Below are 18,701 nucleotides of genomic sequence, written 5' to 3'. Positions count from 1 at the left end.
GAGCCTTCCTCCTCATCGTCTCCAGCCAGAAAACCTCTGCCAAAGCTCGTGAGAGGATGGAAGAGGGACAAGGACATTAAGGGGACACAGGGTGCGCAGCTCAGTGCTGGCTGGGCAGGGCTGGGTATGGCCTGCAGCAAGGAGAGGTGTGTGGGTGCTGCACGGAGGGGGACGGTGACGGCCAGGTGTCAATGCAGCTTCAAATAGCTGGAAAGAGAGGAAAGAAGAGAGCTGCCTGCCCCACCCCAAATGTGTCCACCCACCCTATGAGCAAGGGACTTTGTCTGAGGGCTTGGAAATGCAGGCCTGGCACTGGGTGGCACAGGCCTGCAGAGAGGTGCAGCGGCTCCAGGCCCCAGCAGGGCTTCCCACCTCCCTTGCTAGAAGAGGGAGCAGTGGGGATCAGGCACCATCCCATTTTCTGCACAGAGAAAAACAGAAGAACGCTGTTAAACTCGTATTAAAAGTGTGAGCCCCGGGAGGCTGTATGCTGCCATGGGGAATGCAGTCTGAAAGTTGTGAGAACCAAACATCACCCCCAAACGTGGAGAAGCTAACATGTGCAGGGAGGGGTGGCACACTGCTCTCTCCCATCTGCGTCCTCAAGGAATTCAGCCCCTGAACACCAGAGACTGGAGTCAGAAAAACATTGAAATAATATGTAAATGTTGTCTTAAACAACCGGACTGGGAAGACCTTAATGTTCCTGTGTTAAGCCGTCTAAATAATTTCTTAACTAATCCAGCAAAAATAATTAAGCAATAGTCTCTCAGCTTTATACTGGAATGCTGCACAACCTGAAGGTCACACCGGGTTTGACTGCATTACATATCTTTAAGACAGGAATAATGTTGTAGCACATAACGTACTGCATCTACCCAACAGCTGCAGCTTGCACAGTGTCCTGACATCTGCACAAGAAAATGCAAATATAAAAGTTTACTACTTCTCTCTCCAGCTGGTCAAAATTCCTTTAGTTTAGAGGAGTCTGATTTTGTTCATGTCTCATTACTGTCTGGGTGTGCATGTGTATGTGTAATTCATTACAGATTATTTTTAACTGTACCTTCACTGTACCAAAAAGCTGCCCCAAAGAAAAGCTACCAAAAAAAACCCCACAACAAAATAAAACAAAAAACAAAACAACAACAACAAAAAAAAAACAAACCACCAAACAAGCCACTATGTGAGAGAGAAAGAAATCACTGAAATTCTGTGGATTTATAGTACAGGGAAGGGCAGGGCTGTGGGAGGAATGGACCCAATTGACAGACTGGGATCCAGATTTCCAGCAGGGAAATCAGAGCCGCTGGCACTGAGAGGTTTGTTCACCACTGACACAGGCAGATGACAAAGTGCCCTTGAGTTCAAGGGAGCCGTGCACATTTGGAAACAACAGGAGTGACTCAGCTTTGGCAGGTAGATGTGATTCAATGGGTTTCGCTGCAGCTGGGTCTACAGGGTCAGTTTTGCTCTGCATGGATGTTAAAATATCTGTATTACTTTCTGTCAGGAGATGGCTTTGCCCTGACCACGGTGTCATCTCCTCACCTGGGCTCTCCAACATGCTGTGTTTTTGTAGCCTGCCAAGGCTCTGCCCTGCCCTTCAGCAGCACCTGCGTTTTTGTACTGTGTGAACCATTGCCTATGTATTTATAGGTCACACGAATCTGTTCCCACTTTTAAAGAGCATTATTCTGAAGTAGACTTTCTGCAGGTGTTGCTACTCTTTTGTTCCCGTGTATTTTTCCTCAGATATTAAGAGTTATTTGTTCTTGGTCCCTGACCAACTGGTGTTTTTTGGGGGGTTATCACGAACAGGTAAAGGTCCATTTTATTGACCAAACTTGTTTGCATTCAACACCCCCTCCCCAAAAATAGTCAGCAAGCTTATTGCTGTACTCAGGCAGTGCAGCTCCCCATTGATAGTTACTACTGACATCATCTAGCTCAGTGCTAATTGCAGTACAAATAGCCTAAGCAGCTATATCCATTACGTTGATACAAGGATGAAATGCAGAGGTATTCTGGCACTAAGCAGAAGGCTAATGTCAGCATCACTAGCCATCCCTTGCTGGAAATGACAGAACACAACAGTTCACTAGTGGTGTAAAAATCATCATGTGCCCTGCTGTCCTTGTTTCAAATGCCTTAATTGTAATTTAGCAGCACATAGAGTGCCTGTGCAAGGTAAAGGGCTAAGAAAATGTTAGCTGTGTATTAAAATCAAGCAGGTCATCGGAATGCATAATGTACATAGTCACCTTTCCACTTCATGTGTTACGAAGCTTAAGACGCATTTGGAGAAATAGTCAGAAACAAATTTCTGAGCAGCCAACCAATTTCATCTGACAGCTGCTGTATATAGCAATCTTTTCTGACCCACTCATCTGCTGTACCAGAAGTCCCTGCCGTTCTTCAAATAGAGACTGTGGTAGATCTTTCCACTACTTTAATATAATTCTTAGGGAGGTTAAGGTGTCAGATGCTAGCTAGGCTTTGGCATCTCTGCTAATAGCATGTTCTGCACTGTCATTTAGTAGAAGAGCAAACCCTAGGGAGTACAGAGAAATGCTACTTCCATATCCTGAAAGTAAATGGAAATATTGCTGTGTCCGACCCATCTGTATCTTGCAGCGTTTCAGAAAAACAGCAGCAGCCCATCAAGAGCCCTGCAAACCTTCTAGCACACTGAAAAGCTGGCATGCCTCTTCGGCTTCTATGAGTTTAATAAAGGTATATAATAGCACAGGCCACCCCAGACCGTTTCAATCTTCCTTCCAATCTTAAAGACTGAACTCTTCTATGTTTAATTTACAGGCATTTATCCCTTGGGATAAATGTGATGCCAAAAGTCTTAGCACATTCTGAAAGAACATTCCTATATATGAATGAGCTGAGCCTCTGTGATCATTTTAATTGGTCCAGTGGTGCTTGCAGCTAAAAGTAAAGCTGCTGCCTTTCATGGCAGACCAGACCTTTCCCCCTACCCCCTAATATTTCTGTTCCTGACATTTTATAAAAATAGTTCTCAGTCTTGCTCTATTTCGGATATATATACGTATATATACACATATATATGTATATACATATATATATGTATATACATATATACATATATATTTATATCCCAAACAGATATGTAAGTTCATATATATTATATATACATATATATTATATATCCCAAACAGATAGATATAAGTTCACGTTCACAACAATTAATTTGATTCTGTCAAAACTAGCGTATAGGCTATAACATATTGCCCTATGGAAAGAAGAGAGGTGATCTTTCAAGATGGTAAGTGGTTTCGAATAAATAAAATGTCAGTGATGCTAAAACACTTATGGGAATTTATTGGTTTCCATCCTAATACTCTGACTTGGGTTGAAAAACTCTGTTCTGAATCAGAGCAAAGATTTGACTGGGATCTATCTCCAAGTCTCTTCACACATAACGCATACACATGCCAATGCGCATGCAGACCTCTGCAGAGTCTGATCTCTTGTAGTTGGGAGTTTTAGTCCCAAATCTTTCAAGATGATTCAGGCAGCAGCAGCATCCTCCACACAGCCCCAGTGACAAGGCTGTGTAAGAGCATGAGAAAGGGTGCAGGCAACCCATCCCTTTCCCCTGCTGGCTTTTCAGCTGCTAAGGGCAGAAAGAGATTGAGATCCTGCCTGCCAATACCATGGGGCCCCCAGGCCCTATATTTGGGGTCTAGGCTTTGAGCCTTTTCCTCTTTGTAATCCAATCTCATCTTAGTGCAGTTCATTGAGAGAGGAGCAAGGGAGGTGGAACTATCTTGTGCTGGTGGTCCCTTGTGCTGGAGGTCCCAAGGCAGAGTATTGCTGCATTTCGGCCAAACGACAGACTGTTAACAGGTAGCTTGTGTCTGGAGGAGGGGTGGATGATGCTGACTGTTGAGTATTGTCTTAAAGTACTAGCAATGAACACATTAACAAAACACATCATGCTCTAGGACCATTCTGTATGCAGACAATTGTTGTTTCTCGTCCAAAGTCACCTTTGCAGAGAGAAAACCCACTTGCCATATCTCTAAGCCTTGTGCAAACCATGAGGTCTTGATAGCTCTGCACACAGTAGGAGGCAACAGAGAAAATAACTCTTCTCACCTTTTACCAGCAACGCTGGAAAACGAGCCTGTCTCGAGGATGAATGGTTGGCTGGAGGCTGAGCAGGAGCTGATCAAGATGTGCTGCTTCCTTTTCCAATGTCCTGAGTTGCCACTTTGCGGTCTCTGGCTCCTCTTCTTGGCATTAGGCTGGCATGACTAGCAGCAGCAGTGCTGTAGGCTGTGCTGCCTGGGGCTTGCTGTTCCAGCATTTAAAGACAGACCAACCACGAGTAGATGTTTAAAGATTTGAAGGAAAATACAGTCCTGAACGGTGTTAGATTGATTTTGACTTTAGTTTCACCTACATGCTCTCTCCGTGGATAAATCAGTAGGGTTTTGAGTCAAGCCGGATCCAATCATAAATCAGGGTGTAGGTTTAAAATTGTTATAAGAGCAATTTAAAAAGTGAACGTCCATATTTCCATGAACATCTGAATTAGGGCTCTGCGCTGGCCACAAAAACATGCAAAGTGTCTCTATGTTTGTAGATGGCACCTTTTATAAAGCAAGAGGACTAAAAAATGTAGTCTGGTTGATGTCTGTTGGCAAGTCATTAAGGGAACAGTGGGAAAGGGTTGCCAGTGGGAAAGGACAGTTGATTCTTTGTGCCCACGAGTGCTTTAAATATTCTAACAGGCTGTGAAGTGCAGTGAAAATTTGTCAGATGTGGCTACATCTCTACTGAGAAGCCAAATGGCAAAAGCAATTCATTTCACAGAAAACACCAAGCAACCCTGAAACCATTTTTATGCTGTTATTGACCAAGTTCAGACTTATAGGTGTTACAACCCAGTCTCTCCTTATTGCCACTTGCAGACATCCAATATGTTGAAACTCTGAAAATGTAAAAGCATGATCAGGAATTATATGACAACATGAAATTTCAAGGAATCTGCACCAAGAGTAAGAAGACTGTGCGTTTCATAAACCTAAGAAATGATGAGGTACCCCCATGTCTCACACGGGTAACTCCATCTAGTGCTTAGAAACAGAGTACAGTAAGATTAAAAAAGAAAGAACTGTTAAAAAGTAACAAATAATAAGGTTTGCTTACTGTTGTTCTTTCTAACTCCAACAACAGAAGCAATTAAAGTGCATCAATCAGGTCTTTTTTTCTGTGATGGGGATGTTCTCCAGTGTTTTTAACGGCTTGCAAATTCCTATGACTATAATCAGCCTGATCCCACTGTGCTCCCTGTCAGATACCACAATAGCTGTAATCTGGCACCTGCTTGGGTACAAAGCTTGGAAGTGAGGCTGGGTGCCCACAGAATAAAAATTAAGTGTGTTTACTGCAAAGAGGGAGGATCAGAGGGAATTTAGGAACACTGGTGACAGCCTTTTTTCTTCTCTCTCAGCAAGAGAGTCCTCACTACAACAGGTCAAAATACGCTGCTATTGTTCTGCCTTAAACCTCCCTCTTCCAGATGCAGAATTTCATTTCCAGAAGCAGCCAGCATGGGGATGTCTTCCAAATAAAACCAGCTACCTCCATCTGTCTCTTCCGGGCTGTCCAGCTTGCCTCACTGTCAGACTATTCAAAAAGCAACAAACATTTTCTTGCCTTGTTTTGGTTGAAAATCCTCTTCCCCATTCCTGACTTACACAGATACATTGCCTAGAGAAGCAGTAGCTTTAGATAACTCAAGCTTTCCCCGTCCTTCAAAATTCACTTTAGAAAATTTTCATCATTTTAGTAAAGTACAAGGACCTATATTACAACTTTATTCATATCAGGAGGCATTTTCTCATGGCCTGTGCTGTCTTTGAAATACTCTATTAGGACTGGAAGCAGTTAAATAACTATCGACATTGCTGTGTAGCTTACACATAGACCTGTGAACTAGGATTCAGTAAACAAGCTTTGATTCATGAAAACTGAGATGGAAGGAAAGCAATTCAGATAAGGGCTTGTTTAAAAATATTGAGCTACATTAGAACTAAATTTTTATCTCAGGAATCAAGAGGATGGGTTTGACTAGATATTTTTGATATCGATAGAACACTTGTTAGGCCTCTTACTACTACTAGGAACTCTTATCACTGTGCTTTCTGCCAACAAAGTGATGTGTAATACTAAATAATCCGTACATGTCTTCAAGTGCTCTTATTGCCATTTTGCAAGACACAGAGGCACTGAAGAGTTTGGCCACTCCTGTGTGTCTGGGAAGAGCCTAGCGTGCTCTGGGCTCTCTTGCAAAGAGATAATGATAATGATAAGGAACTAAAGCATCTCTGTCACAGATGCAGTGGGAAGTCAGCAGTTACTGGCTCCTGATGGTGGGCTCAGCTCACCTCCATTTCATCAGAGCCCAGAGTTGTCAAAGTCTAAAGAAGGGGAACAACCCAAAAGGACTGCATCGAATGGAAAAAAAAGAGAATAAAAATGGGTTTTATCTGTAGGTCAAATCACACACTTGCCCTTGCTGCAGGATACCTGATGTGTGCCCCCGCATCTCATCCCCCTGAACAGGAGACAACAGCTCAGTCAGGACCAAATATTTCCTGATGAGCAGGGAACCAGCACAGACAGGTCTGAAAGCACAGAGCAACTGGCAGGTCTGGTACAGCTTGGCCAGCACCTCTTCAGTGTGGAAACACCTTTCAGTTAAGGTGGGATTCTTCTCTCCTGTGCTTAGCTAAAAAAAAAAAAAATAAAAAATAAATAAAAAAAAAAATAAATAAATAAATAAATAAAGTGGAATAGTGGAATATAGTCTGTGTTAATAGGCTAGGAACATTTTGTGTTAAATGGACAGAAATGTTTGCATATCTTCCCGTATCCCATCCAACACCATCCTGAGGGATGCACGTGTGTAAGCACAGCTGTGCAGCTTACATGGGTAAGTCCCGTCCCTCTGCCTTCCTCAACACCAGGATGTGAATTTAATGTAGGTCACAGTGAGAGTGGAAACAGGGACAGTTTCTTGCTAAGACCTACCCAGGCATCAATATGAATGCTCAGAAATTTCAGCGCTGCAGATTTTGATCCTGTTCCCATACAATGACTGATAATGGAAAAAAATTAATCTTACAATTAAAAAGGATATTATTATGACAAAGCTTTATAAGGTACAGACAGGTGTAGTGAAGACTGAACTAAGACTGAATTCAGATTCAATCCGTAGGCAACTACTGAAATCCTGTCTGTGGTCATGATTCAAAGCAGTTCACCCATTTCCTTCTGGGAAAGCATTTCTATGACTAATGAATGTACTACTTTTTGACAGTACCCTTTCTTTTACTCCTAAAATGACAGCTGAAGAAAATTACAGTGAAACGGTACCAAAGGTTGCTCAGATTGAATCTAATGATATCTAGCAGGCAGTGGAATAAATACCGAAGGAAATGGAAGCATCACTGACAGGGTCATTTAAGCTAGACTGAACAAAGCATCCAAATGCGCAGCCTTGTGTTCGTCTGGAGGGGGGGCTGCTCCAGCTCTGCCTCCCTGCCCCGCTCTGTGGACTGCAGCTCTGAAAAGGGCCATAAATGCCAGCCCAGCTGCTAGCTGGCCTGAGACCATACAGAAGCGAAGGTCTGCGTGAGCGTGGAGCCTGGATCTCCAGCACCACGCAGAGGCGTGCGGATCTGGGAAGAGGCAGGCAGGGGCGCGCAGCCAGCTCTGCTGCAGCTCAGTAGATTATCCCCTCTGGCTCCAGCAGCAAGTACTTCTTCATGGACACGGGGATGGAGAGTAAGGGGACTCCTCGGTGGCATCTTTCTGACAACATCACCCGAATAGCACATCTGCACAAGTGCATGAGCGACCGCGGTGAGTTGCTGCACACGGTGAACAACGAGTCGTAGAAATCCTGGTACCGCTGTAAAACATGAAAAAACAAGAGGGTTTTAGGGCACTAGAGCTTCTTTCCTTTCCCCCCCTTTCCCCTCCCAACACACAGTTCTTAGCAAGGCTAAAAAGCCTGTATAGCTGCCCTGTCACCTTGGGCCGCGCACAGCAGCGGGAATTTGGTTTAGCCAAAATTATGCTTGCCTCAAATACTTCGTGTTAAGTGAAAGAACCCGATGAAGTCTTTAGGCTTCTTCTACCCACCAGTCTGAAGTGGGATTTCTCCCTTGGCTCCTGTGGCACTAGTCCTGACCTGAAAGGAGCAGCAGCAGCTCAGGGACAGTGCAGGTGCACTGTACAGTCCTGCAGGGCAGCGAGGCAGCATGACAAGGGCAGAGGTGTGCGGAGTTAGCTGGGGCTGTGAGCAGCAGCATAGCCTGGGCCTTGCTCAGTGCCCCAGTGCCCTCTTGGAATAAATAAAGTTACATCCACACAGGAAACCTGCAGATATATACAAATGGTGCTGAAGCAAAAGAAGCAAATGGTAAATACAAGCTACTTACTTGTGACTTGACCTTATTTTATAGTCTTGCTACTTGACAGATGCAGATACATTTTTTTTTTTTTTTCAGGGAGACTATATGTATTGAAAAGTACAGATTTGTGTCAACAATTTTTTTTTCTTCAATTTTGTGTAAAATTTGGCAAATATTGCTGAGAACAAAAATGACCAGTTAAACAACAACAAAAAAGTAGAGCAACAGTAGACTTTTCCCAATATGAATGAAATTTTTCTCTCAAGAAAAAAATAATTATTTCCTTTCTAACCACTTGTAGCTCAAACTTTTTTTTTAATTATTATGCTTTATTATTACTAATTAGTAGAAAAAGACCTTTAATGTTTCATTTTGTGTTCACCTGATTTTTTATTTTTCTTTCTGAGTAAGGCTGACCTGAAAAACAGTCAGTCTTGCAGTTCCTCTGGCCATATAGCTCTACATTATAATAAGGATGGTGTTCCCTAAACATCCCTGATAATATAAAGCAGACATTGGTATACTAAACCAAGTTGAAAAATTTGAAAAACCCTGGTATTAATCAAGAACTAGCTTTAAAATGGAATATTGGGACTGTGCAGATTTCTGAAGTAATGGGATAATTATGTCAAAACCCATCCCCCAATTTGGCACTTTGACAACACCTCTTCCCTCTTTGACCTCATTTTTCATTTAAATTCTCCCTTGTATTTGCAGTTAACCAGTCCTATGGTTAGAAACAGATACTACAGAAACTACAGAAACTTAACCCATGCAACGGAACCTAAATACATACCTAAATATATGCCTTGTAATATGGTGCTTTTAAAACAATTGCTGACCTAAAAAAATATATAAATACACTCATTGGCAGATCTTAAGAGACACCAGTCACAGCCAGAATATTTTGCGCTTGCTGAGTGCAGGGATATCTGAGCTTCTGCAGCACCCCTGACAGGGAGTGCAGCAAAGGATAATGTCACCATGAGACTTTCTCAAAAAAAAAAAAAAGTCTATTGAAATCTCCAGGTGACGCAGAGACCCATTTATCTTCATTTTATTGAAGGAGCTTCAATTTAAAACCAAAAACTTTTTACCTGACGTAGCTGGAAAAGCAATATTTTTATTGGAAATAACTTTTTTTTTTTTTTCTGAGAAACTATTCAACTAAACTGTGTGAAAACATTTCACAAAATAAAAAAAAAGAATAAAAAAAAAAACCAACAGCTTTTATGTCCAGACTGTTCCGAACTCTCTTATTCTCTCTTACAAAGATAAACTATTATTTAAAGCTACAGCATAACCCTGAACATCCCACATCACTGAGGTTCCCACTGTCACCAGGACAACACATCTGTATTTCTTGAGTGTTTTCAGCAGATTTGGATACGGTACCTATCTCTAAAGAAAAAATCCCCAGTTTTGGGCCAGCGTGTGTGAAGTGAATGATATTAAATGGAGAAGTCCCAAATCTTCTGGTGTGTAATTCCCTTTCAAAAGCATTCTCAGTTTTCTGTGGCCAGGTGTGGAGAACAAATAACAAGCCTGGATTTTACCCAGTTACAAGTCGTTAAGAGCTTACCTCAAAGACATCATCAGGTATGGCTGCTTTCCACTTAGATGTTGATTTGATGTGCTCGTAGGTGTTGACGACAACCTCCACAGCTCTGGGGTGGGAATGACAGGCTTGCAGCACCTGCAGTCAGGACGTAGAGAGACCGTGAGCACCGCTGAGAGGCACTGGGGCTAGCCTGGCTGCTTGGCACTGTGCGAGGGCACACGGGGATGGACACATCTAAAATCAGCTCTGCCTAATAACTTCAGCTCAGAAGGAAGAAATTGTCACTCACACCCGTGGAATAACACTTTGCATTCACACTGTACGATGTGCATTTCTGACCCACACAGCAGACAGGCTTTCACAGACAAAGCTGCAGAGCATCCCTCTGGGATAAACATCATCCTACGCATTTTGCAGATGGGAAATGATAGATTGGAACCGAGCCCCACTCCATGCAACGGGGGAAAGGCGGAGGCAGGAAGAGGAGACCCCAGGCCTGGCTCTCAAACGCACTCTAGAAAAATGAGTTGTTTTGTTACAGACAGGACCAGCTCATCCTCAGTTCAGGAGGGCAAAACCAAAGGTTTAGCGTTTTTTTTCAAAGGTTCTGACTGCTAGGATTGATAAAATTTTATATATGCAGTGGAGGGGCTGCGAAATTATGCTGAAGGCAAAGGATGAGAGGAAATGAGTCCTGACTAGAGCAAGCTTACTTCATTGCCTGGTACAAGAAGTCTGCCAGCTACAGTGCTTTGGGCTTTGAAGAGCTGCAGGAATTCTTCGGTAGGGATTTTGCTATTATTATTATTATTATTACTATTACTGTTGTTGTTATTATTATTAATCAGCTATGAACCCAGGCCCAGAATTTCCCTTTATTTCTCACATTTCCTGAAAACAAGCCCAAGCTTCAGTGAGATCCATTTCAGTTTGAATGTATTTGTATTTCTAAAGGTCAGAAGTGACAACCTGAATCATCTCATCTGACCTCCAATCTTTGGTAGAGGCCATGAAACATGCATTTTTTACAATCCAGTTAAGCATATTGGAGCCAGGTTTGATGAAGGCAAGATTTTCCAAAATGAGAATGTGAATCAGCTCTGAAAAATTAGGCTCGAATCAGCATTTAGAATTTGGAGTTTCAGGCTGATTAAGAACGAATACGGGACCTGCATCTGGTTTCTGGCATTAGCAATGGCAATTTTGCTTCAGGTAAATGATATCAACCTTACAATAGATTTTGGGCATTCTGGGTCCACAGTTTACAGGACTCCTGCAAATCCTGGTACCACCAAACCCTGACGCTTGGGTCTCTCACCCACCCTCCTGTTCCAGACATCCCCTCTCTCCATATCCCCGCGCTGTACAAAGCCACCCTTAACCTTGTGGAATTGCAGAGGATATATCCTGGCTGCTCCGTGATTCAGGAGCAGCTGGTAGCAGATGTCAGGCTGGGCAGCTGGCCGTACAGACGTCACTTTTATGATGTACTGCAGGGGCGCACAGCCGTTCACATCCATGATGTTTGCCTCTGCCCCTGCCTCCAGCAGCATGTGCAGCAGCACGTGATCACAGTTCCAGGCAGCTTTGTGGAGTGGTGACTTGAAATCCTCATCACGGGTGTTCACTTCAGCTTTATAGTCTAAGAGCATCCGACAGATGAGGTGGTGGTCTGGGCTGTACGTCTGGTCCTTGTAGTGCAGGGCCCAGTAGGCTGCGCAGGCCAGGGGGGTCTCCAAGTGGGCATTGAGAGCATCCACCTGTGCCCCTTGTTCCACGTAAAAGGCCACGAGCTCGGGGATACCCAAACGCGCGACCATGTGCAGAGGGGTCTCCTCGTCCTGGTTGTTCGTTTTTATGTTCACGTTTGCTCCTGCCAAGGAAAGATGATGGGAAAAAAAATAATCAAGGGAACAGAATCCCAGTTCAGACAGCTCTCTGCTAGAACTCTGCTACCCAAGGAGATGGTAAAGGATTGCAAGTCCTTTTTTTTTTCTTTTTTTTTTTTCTTTTTTTTTTTCACATCAAAATGCAATTAGCAAGGGTCAAGGATTCTGCATTTCTTAGGCCTCTGGGAAACCCTCAGAAACTTCACATTCTTGGGTCCAGTTTCTGGTGTCATAGCTTGGCCCTTGAGCTGACAGAAGGCCTTATCTGAACACTGCTTTGGAGCAGCAGTCGGGTCCAAATCTCTGTGTGAAGTGCTTTTTCCTATAAATTAAGAACTGAAGGAAAAAGGAGATCTTTATTCGTACTCCAGAGAGTAGCTCTGCTCAAATCTGTACCCTGAGAAAGCTTCCTGCAGCACCTCCTTAACTGTGAGCCTGGAAGAAAGGACATCTTATGATAGATCCATAGGTGATAAAATAAAATAAAATAAAATAAAATAAAATAAAATAAAATAAAATAAAATAAATAATAATAAAAAGTAAAGAAAATCCCCAGCTGAGGGTCTGGATCCTGTTTCCAAGCTGTTAACAGGACTGGTGTAACAGCTCTATTTGTGCCGAATTTATATTCCAGTTGAAGCAACAGCACCATCTACTGTGCACCGAAGGGGAGCTGCTGCAGGACAGGCGGACAGGAGCCCGGCCCCTGCCTTCTGCCAAAAGAGTGCCAGGGCTCCTGAGCCTGCTGCCCTGGGACTTCCCGGCTGCCTCCTTCCTTTCCAGCTCCCAGCAATTTGCTCTGAAGAAATGCAAATTTCTGGAGGAATAATACCTAACAATGCTTATTAGAGGAAAGATTGGCGAGAGCCTGTTGCCGAAAGCAAAGCAGAACTGCAGTATAATATATATCATGTATCTAATGTATATAGTGTGTGTGTGTATAGTTATATAGTTTTATACATATATATATAAACTGTTCTTCCCAGCCTCATGAAAGCCCTTACATGGCCAAAGTTACACTAAAACTGAGATGTACTGACGGAGAGGGAGAAAGAGGCGTGAGAAATTACCTCTGGGCTGAGTGCTAATCCCACCAAGCCACGATGAGCGTTACTCGCATTACACGTCCCTGAGAGTATCAGCAGCACAAGTCTGGAGGCAGTAAGCAAACCCGGACACAGATCTGCCTGGCTGGCCACTTGCCCAGGTGAGAAATGGTTAAACTGCATTTACCTGAACTGACCTGTGTGAGAGCACCAGTGCAGAGGACGGGGTGGGAGATGCCACTGGGAATCCTTGGGGCAGGGACAGAAACAAAACCTTGTCTTTGGCTTTTGGGTGGCATGCACACCTGCCGTGCTCTGCTGCAGACATTGCTCACCTTGGAACCTCTGTTTCACGGTGAGATTTGTGTTTGCAGGGTGCTTTGGGATGAAGGCTGGCTTGCACAGTGCTATTATTCGCTCGCTGATGGGTGGGTGGAGGAAGCCTGCAGAATACAACCTTTCATTTGCAGCATTTTATAAGAGTACGTTCGACTTTTAAGCTTTTCCATGGTAGCAAATTCAACTCCTGCTGTCAGGACTGCTTGCTTTGGGCAGGAGACAACTGGCAGTGTTTATTTTCCTTTCTAACAAACAAAATAATATGTATCTTTCCAGCAGAAGAAAAGTGATGTGGTTATTCATTTGGGATTTCAGATTGCCTTGCCCACAAATCATGCCTGGGCTCTACATCTCAAAAAACCCTTCAAAACATGTTGCCAAAAAAAAAAACCAACAACACATGTTTGTATTTGCCATGGCATAGTGTGACAAATAGGGGAATCTGTCTACTTGTAACTTAGGGCTCTTGAACTGCCTGGCTTTGCTGTACCCCTTTATATCTGTCCTTTAGTAGGTCCTGAGACATTTTCCTTGTGTAAAGGACACAGTGGAAGGAACAGTAATATACTTATCAATGAATTATGTCTGTTCATAACTTCATTTGTTACAGATGATCAACCACATAACATATCTTACTTCAGGAAAATTAAATTTTATATAATAACATTTTTTCCCCAGTAGGTGCAAGAGTTTGGTAGCTGGCAATTAAGAGACTGTATGAAAAACTGCATGTTTTTTTCAGGGACAAGTCAAATACAAATGAATAGAAGAATTTATGGAGATCAAAATGTGAGCAACAAAGACAAGGGTAGGGGTGCACTTTCATGTGAAAATTTTCAATAGTAAACCTAGATGAGGAAGACAGAAACAAAAATAGAGAAGAAGAAACTCCCTCATTCGGAGGAGCTCTTCTGCTGAAGGACTGGCTGGGCAGCGGTTTGGAAGCACTGAAATGGGAAACAGCCCTGGAGTAAGGGCCGGTGGCCAGGGTAAGGGGAGGTCAGATGGGGTGAGGAATCGGGACAGGAGAAACTTCAGCTGATCAAAGAGACGGGGAAAAGAAGTCTGGGATGAAGAGGCGAGTCAGCTGGGTATGGAATGGATAAATATACGTACTTTGGCATCTTGCCTCCTAAGGCAAGCCGCAAGTCATGCCCACCATCTCTAGTCACGCCACGAGAGACTCTCCAGAGTTTTACCTTACCTCTCCAAATCAGCTGCTGGGCGCAAGGCATGGAGGTTCGTGTCGTACAGAAGTGCAGGGGCGCCTGCCCACTCATTGAAAAGCAGTTCAGCTTAGCTCCATGGTTGCAAAGGATCTTGAGGCACTCAACATTTGCTGTTTCACACGCTATGTGGATTGCAGCTTTTCCATTGGGCCGGCAGTTGATTGTAGCTTTGTGATTGAGCAGGACCAAAAGACTCTCCAGATGCCCGTACATGACAGCTAGATGAAGCCCAGTTGCCCAGGATATTTTTAATTTGTAGCTAGGTAGCCAATACCCTGTACAAAATGAGAAAGAATTATCATCCTTGGCTAAGATTTTCCTTTGGATTATCCACCTACTGAGAACAACAGAGGAGGAAGAAAAGGCTGGAGTTTTGGTTTAATTTACTGTAATTTCACCAGCTAGAGTTCAGTGCACACAAAGTTATCTCAAGCATAACTTAATTTTCATTAGGTACTTTTATTATGTGTGCTGAATAGCCTGACTTTTGGAGACATAATTCCCATGTAGCTGCCCAAAGGCAGCTTTTGTTTTTCTGGTGTCCTCTGGAGACAGAATGATGATGATAATGATAATAATATTATTATAACAATAATAGCAATACAAATATAATAATATTTATATAATAATAATAACAATAATAATAAAGGCTTAGTGCATTTGAAATGTCACTAGCTAAAAAATATGGGGGAAATGGGCTCTTCAGTCTGCCAACAGCTAAACAAATAAGAATAAAAAGGAATAAGTTGGAATAAGAAGGCAGCATTTACTTAGGCCAGTGACTCAACAGACAGCTTATCCCGTTGTTTCTGCGTGGGAGACTGCAGGATCATGCATGTCAGGAGCTGGATTCAGACTCCTAGTGATGCATTGCACATAGATGACCCCTGGCAATGTGTTTGCAGCTGTATCACGGACCTTCTGCCAACTACTGCCCCTGAGGAGCAAGGAGTGAGGAGTTTTGATGTTGATGTAAACTTGGTGGAAGAGCAAAACGGAAGCAGGGACAGTTTAGTGTGAAATTTGGCTCCAAAATGTTCAGATTTTTCACGGATTTTTTTTTTTTAACTTATAAACAGGTGTAAGACCAATATTTGTTCCCAAGATAGGACTACATGTTTAATGCAGTCTCTGAAGTGATTACTATAATCATTTGTTTTTAAAAAAAAAAAAAAAAAAAGAAAGAAAAAAAGTAAATCGAAACAATTCTGTGCAGAAGAGCAGGAGAAATCTGAAACTTTTCTTTCTCTCTCTCTCTTTTTTTTTTTTTTTTTTTTTTTTTTTTTTTTTTTTTTAGGTACAGCAGCTGCTTCTTAGCTAGAATGTGCCTATAAAATTTTCTGGGTTTGGTTTATTTATACCTACTTGGACAAATGCCTGGTTAAATACTTTTATCAAGAAAAAGACAGAAAAATGCTGCAGATGTGTAATGAGGCCAAACTAATTCAGACCTTTATTTTTGAGTCTTTAGTTTTATACAGTTTTTCCACCTTAATTTCGCATAGATATAATTTTTGCAGGACTCATATGTACTGCATTAGACAGGAAGAGAGATGAAGAGGAAGGAAAGAGACAGAAACAAACCACTGATGGCAGAGAGAAACATCTTTTTCATCATTTGCCCCCAAACTGGGTGCCAGGTAGGTGGGCTGTATCCCAGAGTCTATGCATACAGCACAGCAGGCTTCTTTAACTGGATCCCCAACTGAATTCACATTTGGTGCTCCCCCTTGTTACCAGCCTGATCCCACACTGAGGTGGGCCTGAAAATATGTAGATGTCAGCCATAAATGATGTGAACAGCAGGACAGTGATCCTTAAAAGCCAAGTTACCCCTTTATACAGCCACAGTTTTCCTGCCTGAAACCACCCTTTATTTCCTTTGCTTGTGCTGCTGCAGGTGAGCATCTCCCACATCCCCTGCCCAAACCCACAGACATCCCTGAGCCCAAAGGGATGGGGACCTGGCACTGAGCAGGAAGCAGACATGGGCTTTGCAGGAGGCCTCTTTAAGCTCATCTATTTCTTGGGGGGGAAACTAGCAATGGTGCATGAAAGGTCAGTGTCCTTGGCAGCTCTCAGTCTCTTTTGCAAGAGAGGAAGCCCCTCTGACACCCATGGGATCTCCTTTCCACTGCATTGCTTAGGGCTGTGGCAGAGCTCAAGCTGTTTGAATGGTGGTGCTTAATTTTCTCCCCTCTCCCTCCCAAAGGAAATCCTCCTCTTAAATCATGGTTATCTGGGATTCAGAATGAAAGCAAAATTTGCATTGTAGCTGACAGGGTGCCTTCTGCCTTTCAGACAAACACAGCAGGTATACTGCTGTGATTTAGGCCATAGGGTGCGTTTATCTCTTTCTCCAAAAGAAACAAGTTAATTCTTGCTGCCAAATGATCTACAATTAAAAATCCCATAGTCTTAAACTACAACCAGAACGCATTTTAGCCTGCTGAGGGCAGAAGAAAAGATATTTTAAGATACACTCATCATTGTGTGGGTTAGCTCAGATGCTGTCCCCAAGGGAAGTAAGTCATGACTGCATCATCCTCACCCTTATGAAACCGAAAGAACAGCAGCTGTTCATTAAATAAGAGGTAAACACAGAAAAAGGGAAGGGGTGGGATGTTGTCCCTCCCTTACACCACAGGAAAAAAAAAAAAAAGTGCATTGTGCTGTGCTGCTGAGACTGGAGGTATTTATCTCCATGTATGCCTAACTTCTGGCAAAAGTTGGTCATTACTGTTTTTCAGATACTCACATGGAGGCTGTTAGCAAGTAGGCAATGAAGTCTGTTGATTTCAGCAGACAGCAAACTTGTTTCATTGTTTTGAACTGTAAGTTTTTGGAAACTCAGTATCTGGCTGACAGCTGGTTTGGATTTTCTACCTTTCAGAACAGCTGAAACGTCTTCTCTGTTTTTTTTTTTTTTTTTAATTATTACTTTTAATTTTAATCCAAAATATTTTGATAAACTAGTAAATCTTCACTTTCTGTGAGCTTGAAAAACACAGCTCCTCCCATCCAGCAACATTCAAGGTCCATAGGTTTTCTTTAGCTCTCCTAAGCCAAGGAGAATTCACTGTACCACTATTGTAAACTGCAAATGGAAGAGACTGAATATTTTGTTTCTGAATTGTCTGCTTACGTGTTCGGGAACATGCAAGACATTTGTACAGCACACTTAGCCTGCGTGTGTCTACTCTGGGCTTTGCACTCTAATTCTCTGCAAGGAGATGGCAAAGGACCCCTCTTTCTGGACTTCCCTAAAGCTACAGCAGCTGCTCTGGTGGCGTGGAGGCTCGTGCTGGTGTCTGGCCTGCCCTCCACCAAGCCCTGCAGCACAGCTGATAAGCTCCCCTCCGGTGACCGCGGCCGTATGAGCCTACTGACACTGCTGCCCATGAGTCAACTTACGCTGTAGCTTTAGGAGGGGCACAAGGCCACGGTTTCTGGAAAACTACCTGAACCCATCTACTTGCTGACTTGTGAGTGCTGCCACGTTTACCTTGTTTATAGGATGCCAGGATCAGGTTTTCATCTTCCACTTCAAACACCGTATCCACGTCTATTTTCTTTTGGTTCAAGAGCTCTTCCAGTGTTTCATAGTCATTGGACTTCAGGGCTTCGAGGAAAGCCTTTTTCACCAACTTTGCAGCGGCAGTTCGAGTCATTTTCCTCTCCATGTTCTCTCTTTCTTCGCATGTCTCCTCCAGATCCATTTCCAAATGTATTTATTTGTGCTGTGAAGAGGGGTATGCTGAGGTCCCTATAGCGCAGTTACATGCTGAGGTTCCTGAAGACCAGAAGGTAATTTTATCACTTGGTCATGCTGATCTGCTTGTTCTATTTATATGAGGAGCATTTCAGGCATTGAAATACCACTCTTAGATATCACCACACTCTTTTTGTGAAAGTGAGGACAGACACACTAGCAATAAAACCAGAATAAGAGATATCTCTACAGGCTTTATACACATTAAGCTTCACTAACCACGTGGCCACCCTCTGTTCCTGCCATGCACTCACATTAAAAGACACTAGTCCTTGGTGTTGTTTCTCAGCTGGAGAAATACTTATATTTCTTTTCATAGTTACCATTAGTGATTTATTGACTGAAGAGGGATGTGGTGCTCACTTTGCAGAAGCCTTTTAGCTAATGCATTTCAGAAAAA

General features: G+C 43.0%; 1 protein-coding gene across 1 annotated transcript; it reads right to left on the bottom strand.

The window, feature by feature from the left end:
* Positions 1 to 7,771: 7,771 nt before the first annotated feature.
* On the bottom strand, positions 7,772 to 18,248 carry ASB4 (ankyrin repeat and SOCS box containing 4). Its single transcript, XM_040550359.1, has 5 exons — positions 18,035 to 18,248; positions 14,505 to 14,804; positions 11,409 to 11,899; positions 10,048 to 10,161; positions 7,772 to 7,960 (listed from the first exon to the last, which is right to left on the bottom strand). Exons 1-5 carry the CDS (start codon positions 18,246 to 18,248, stop codon positions 7,772 to 7,774), a joined length of 1,308 nt encoding a protein of 435 aa, XP_040406293.1.
* Between the last annotated feature and the right edge of the window lie 453 nt (positions 18,249 to 18,701).

This window comes from Cygnus olor, chromosome 2 (assembly GCF_009769625.2).
Source record: "Cygnus olor isolate bCygOlo1 chromosome 2, bCygOlo1.pri.v2, whole genome shotgun sequence".
Classification (NCBI taxonomy): Eukaryota; Metazoa; Chordata; class Aves; order Anseriformes; family Anatidae; genus Cygnus; species Cygnus olor.
Note: the sequence above shows the minus strand (reverse complement) of the source record. Positions and strands in the feature narration are given on the sequence as shown.

What these genes read in the sequence shown, in the direction of transcription:
- ASB4 (XM_040550359.1), bottom strand. Translation starts at nt 18,248, where the DNA reads ATGGATCTGGAGGAGACATGCGAAGAAAGAGAGAACATGGAGAGGAAA. An exon ending in CCAGCAGCTGATTTGGAGAG is followed by an intron (nt 11,900 to 14,504) that starts GTAAGGTAAAAC and finishes TTTCCTTGGCAG; the next exon opens with GAGCAAACGTGAACATAAAA. An exon ending in TACCTGATGATGTCTTTGAG is followed by an intron (nt 7,961 to 10,047) that starts GTAAGCTCTTAA and finishes CATGTTTTACAG; the next exon opens with CGGTACCAGGATTTCTACGA.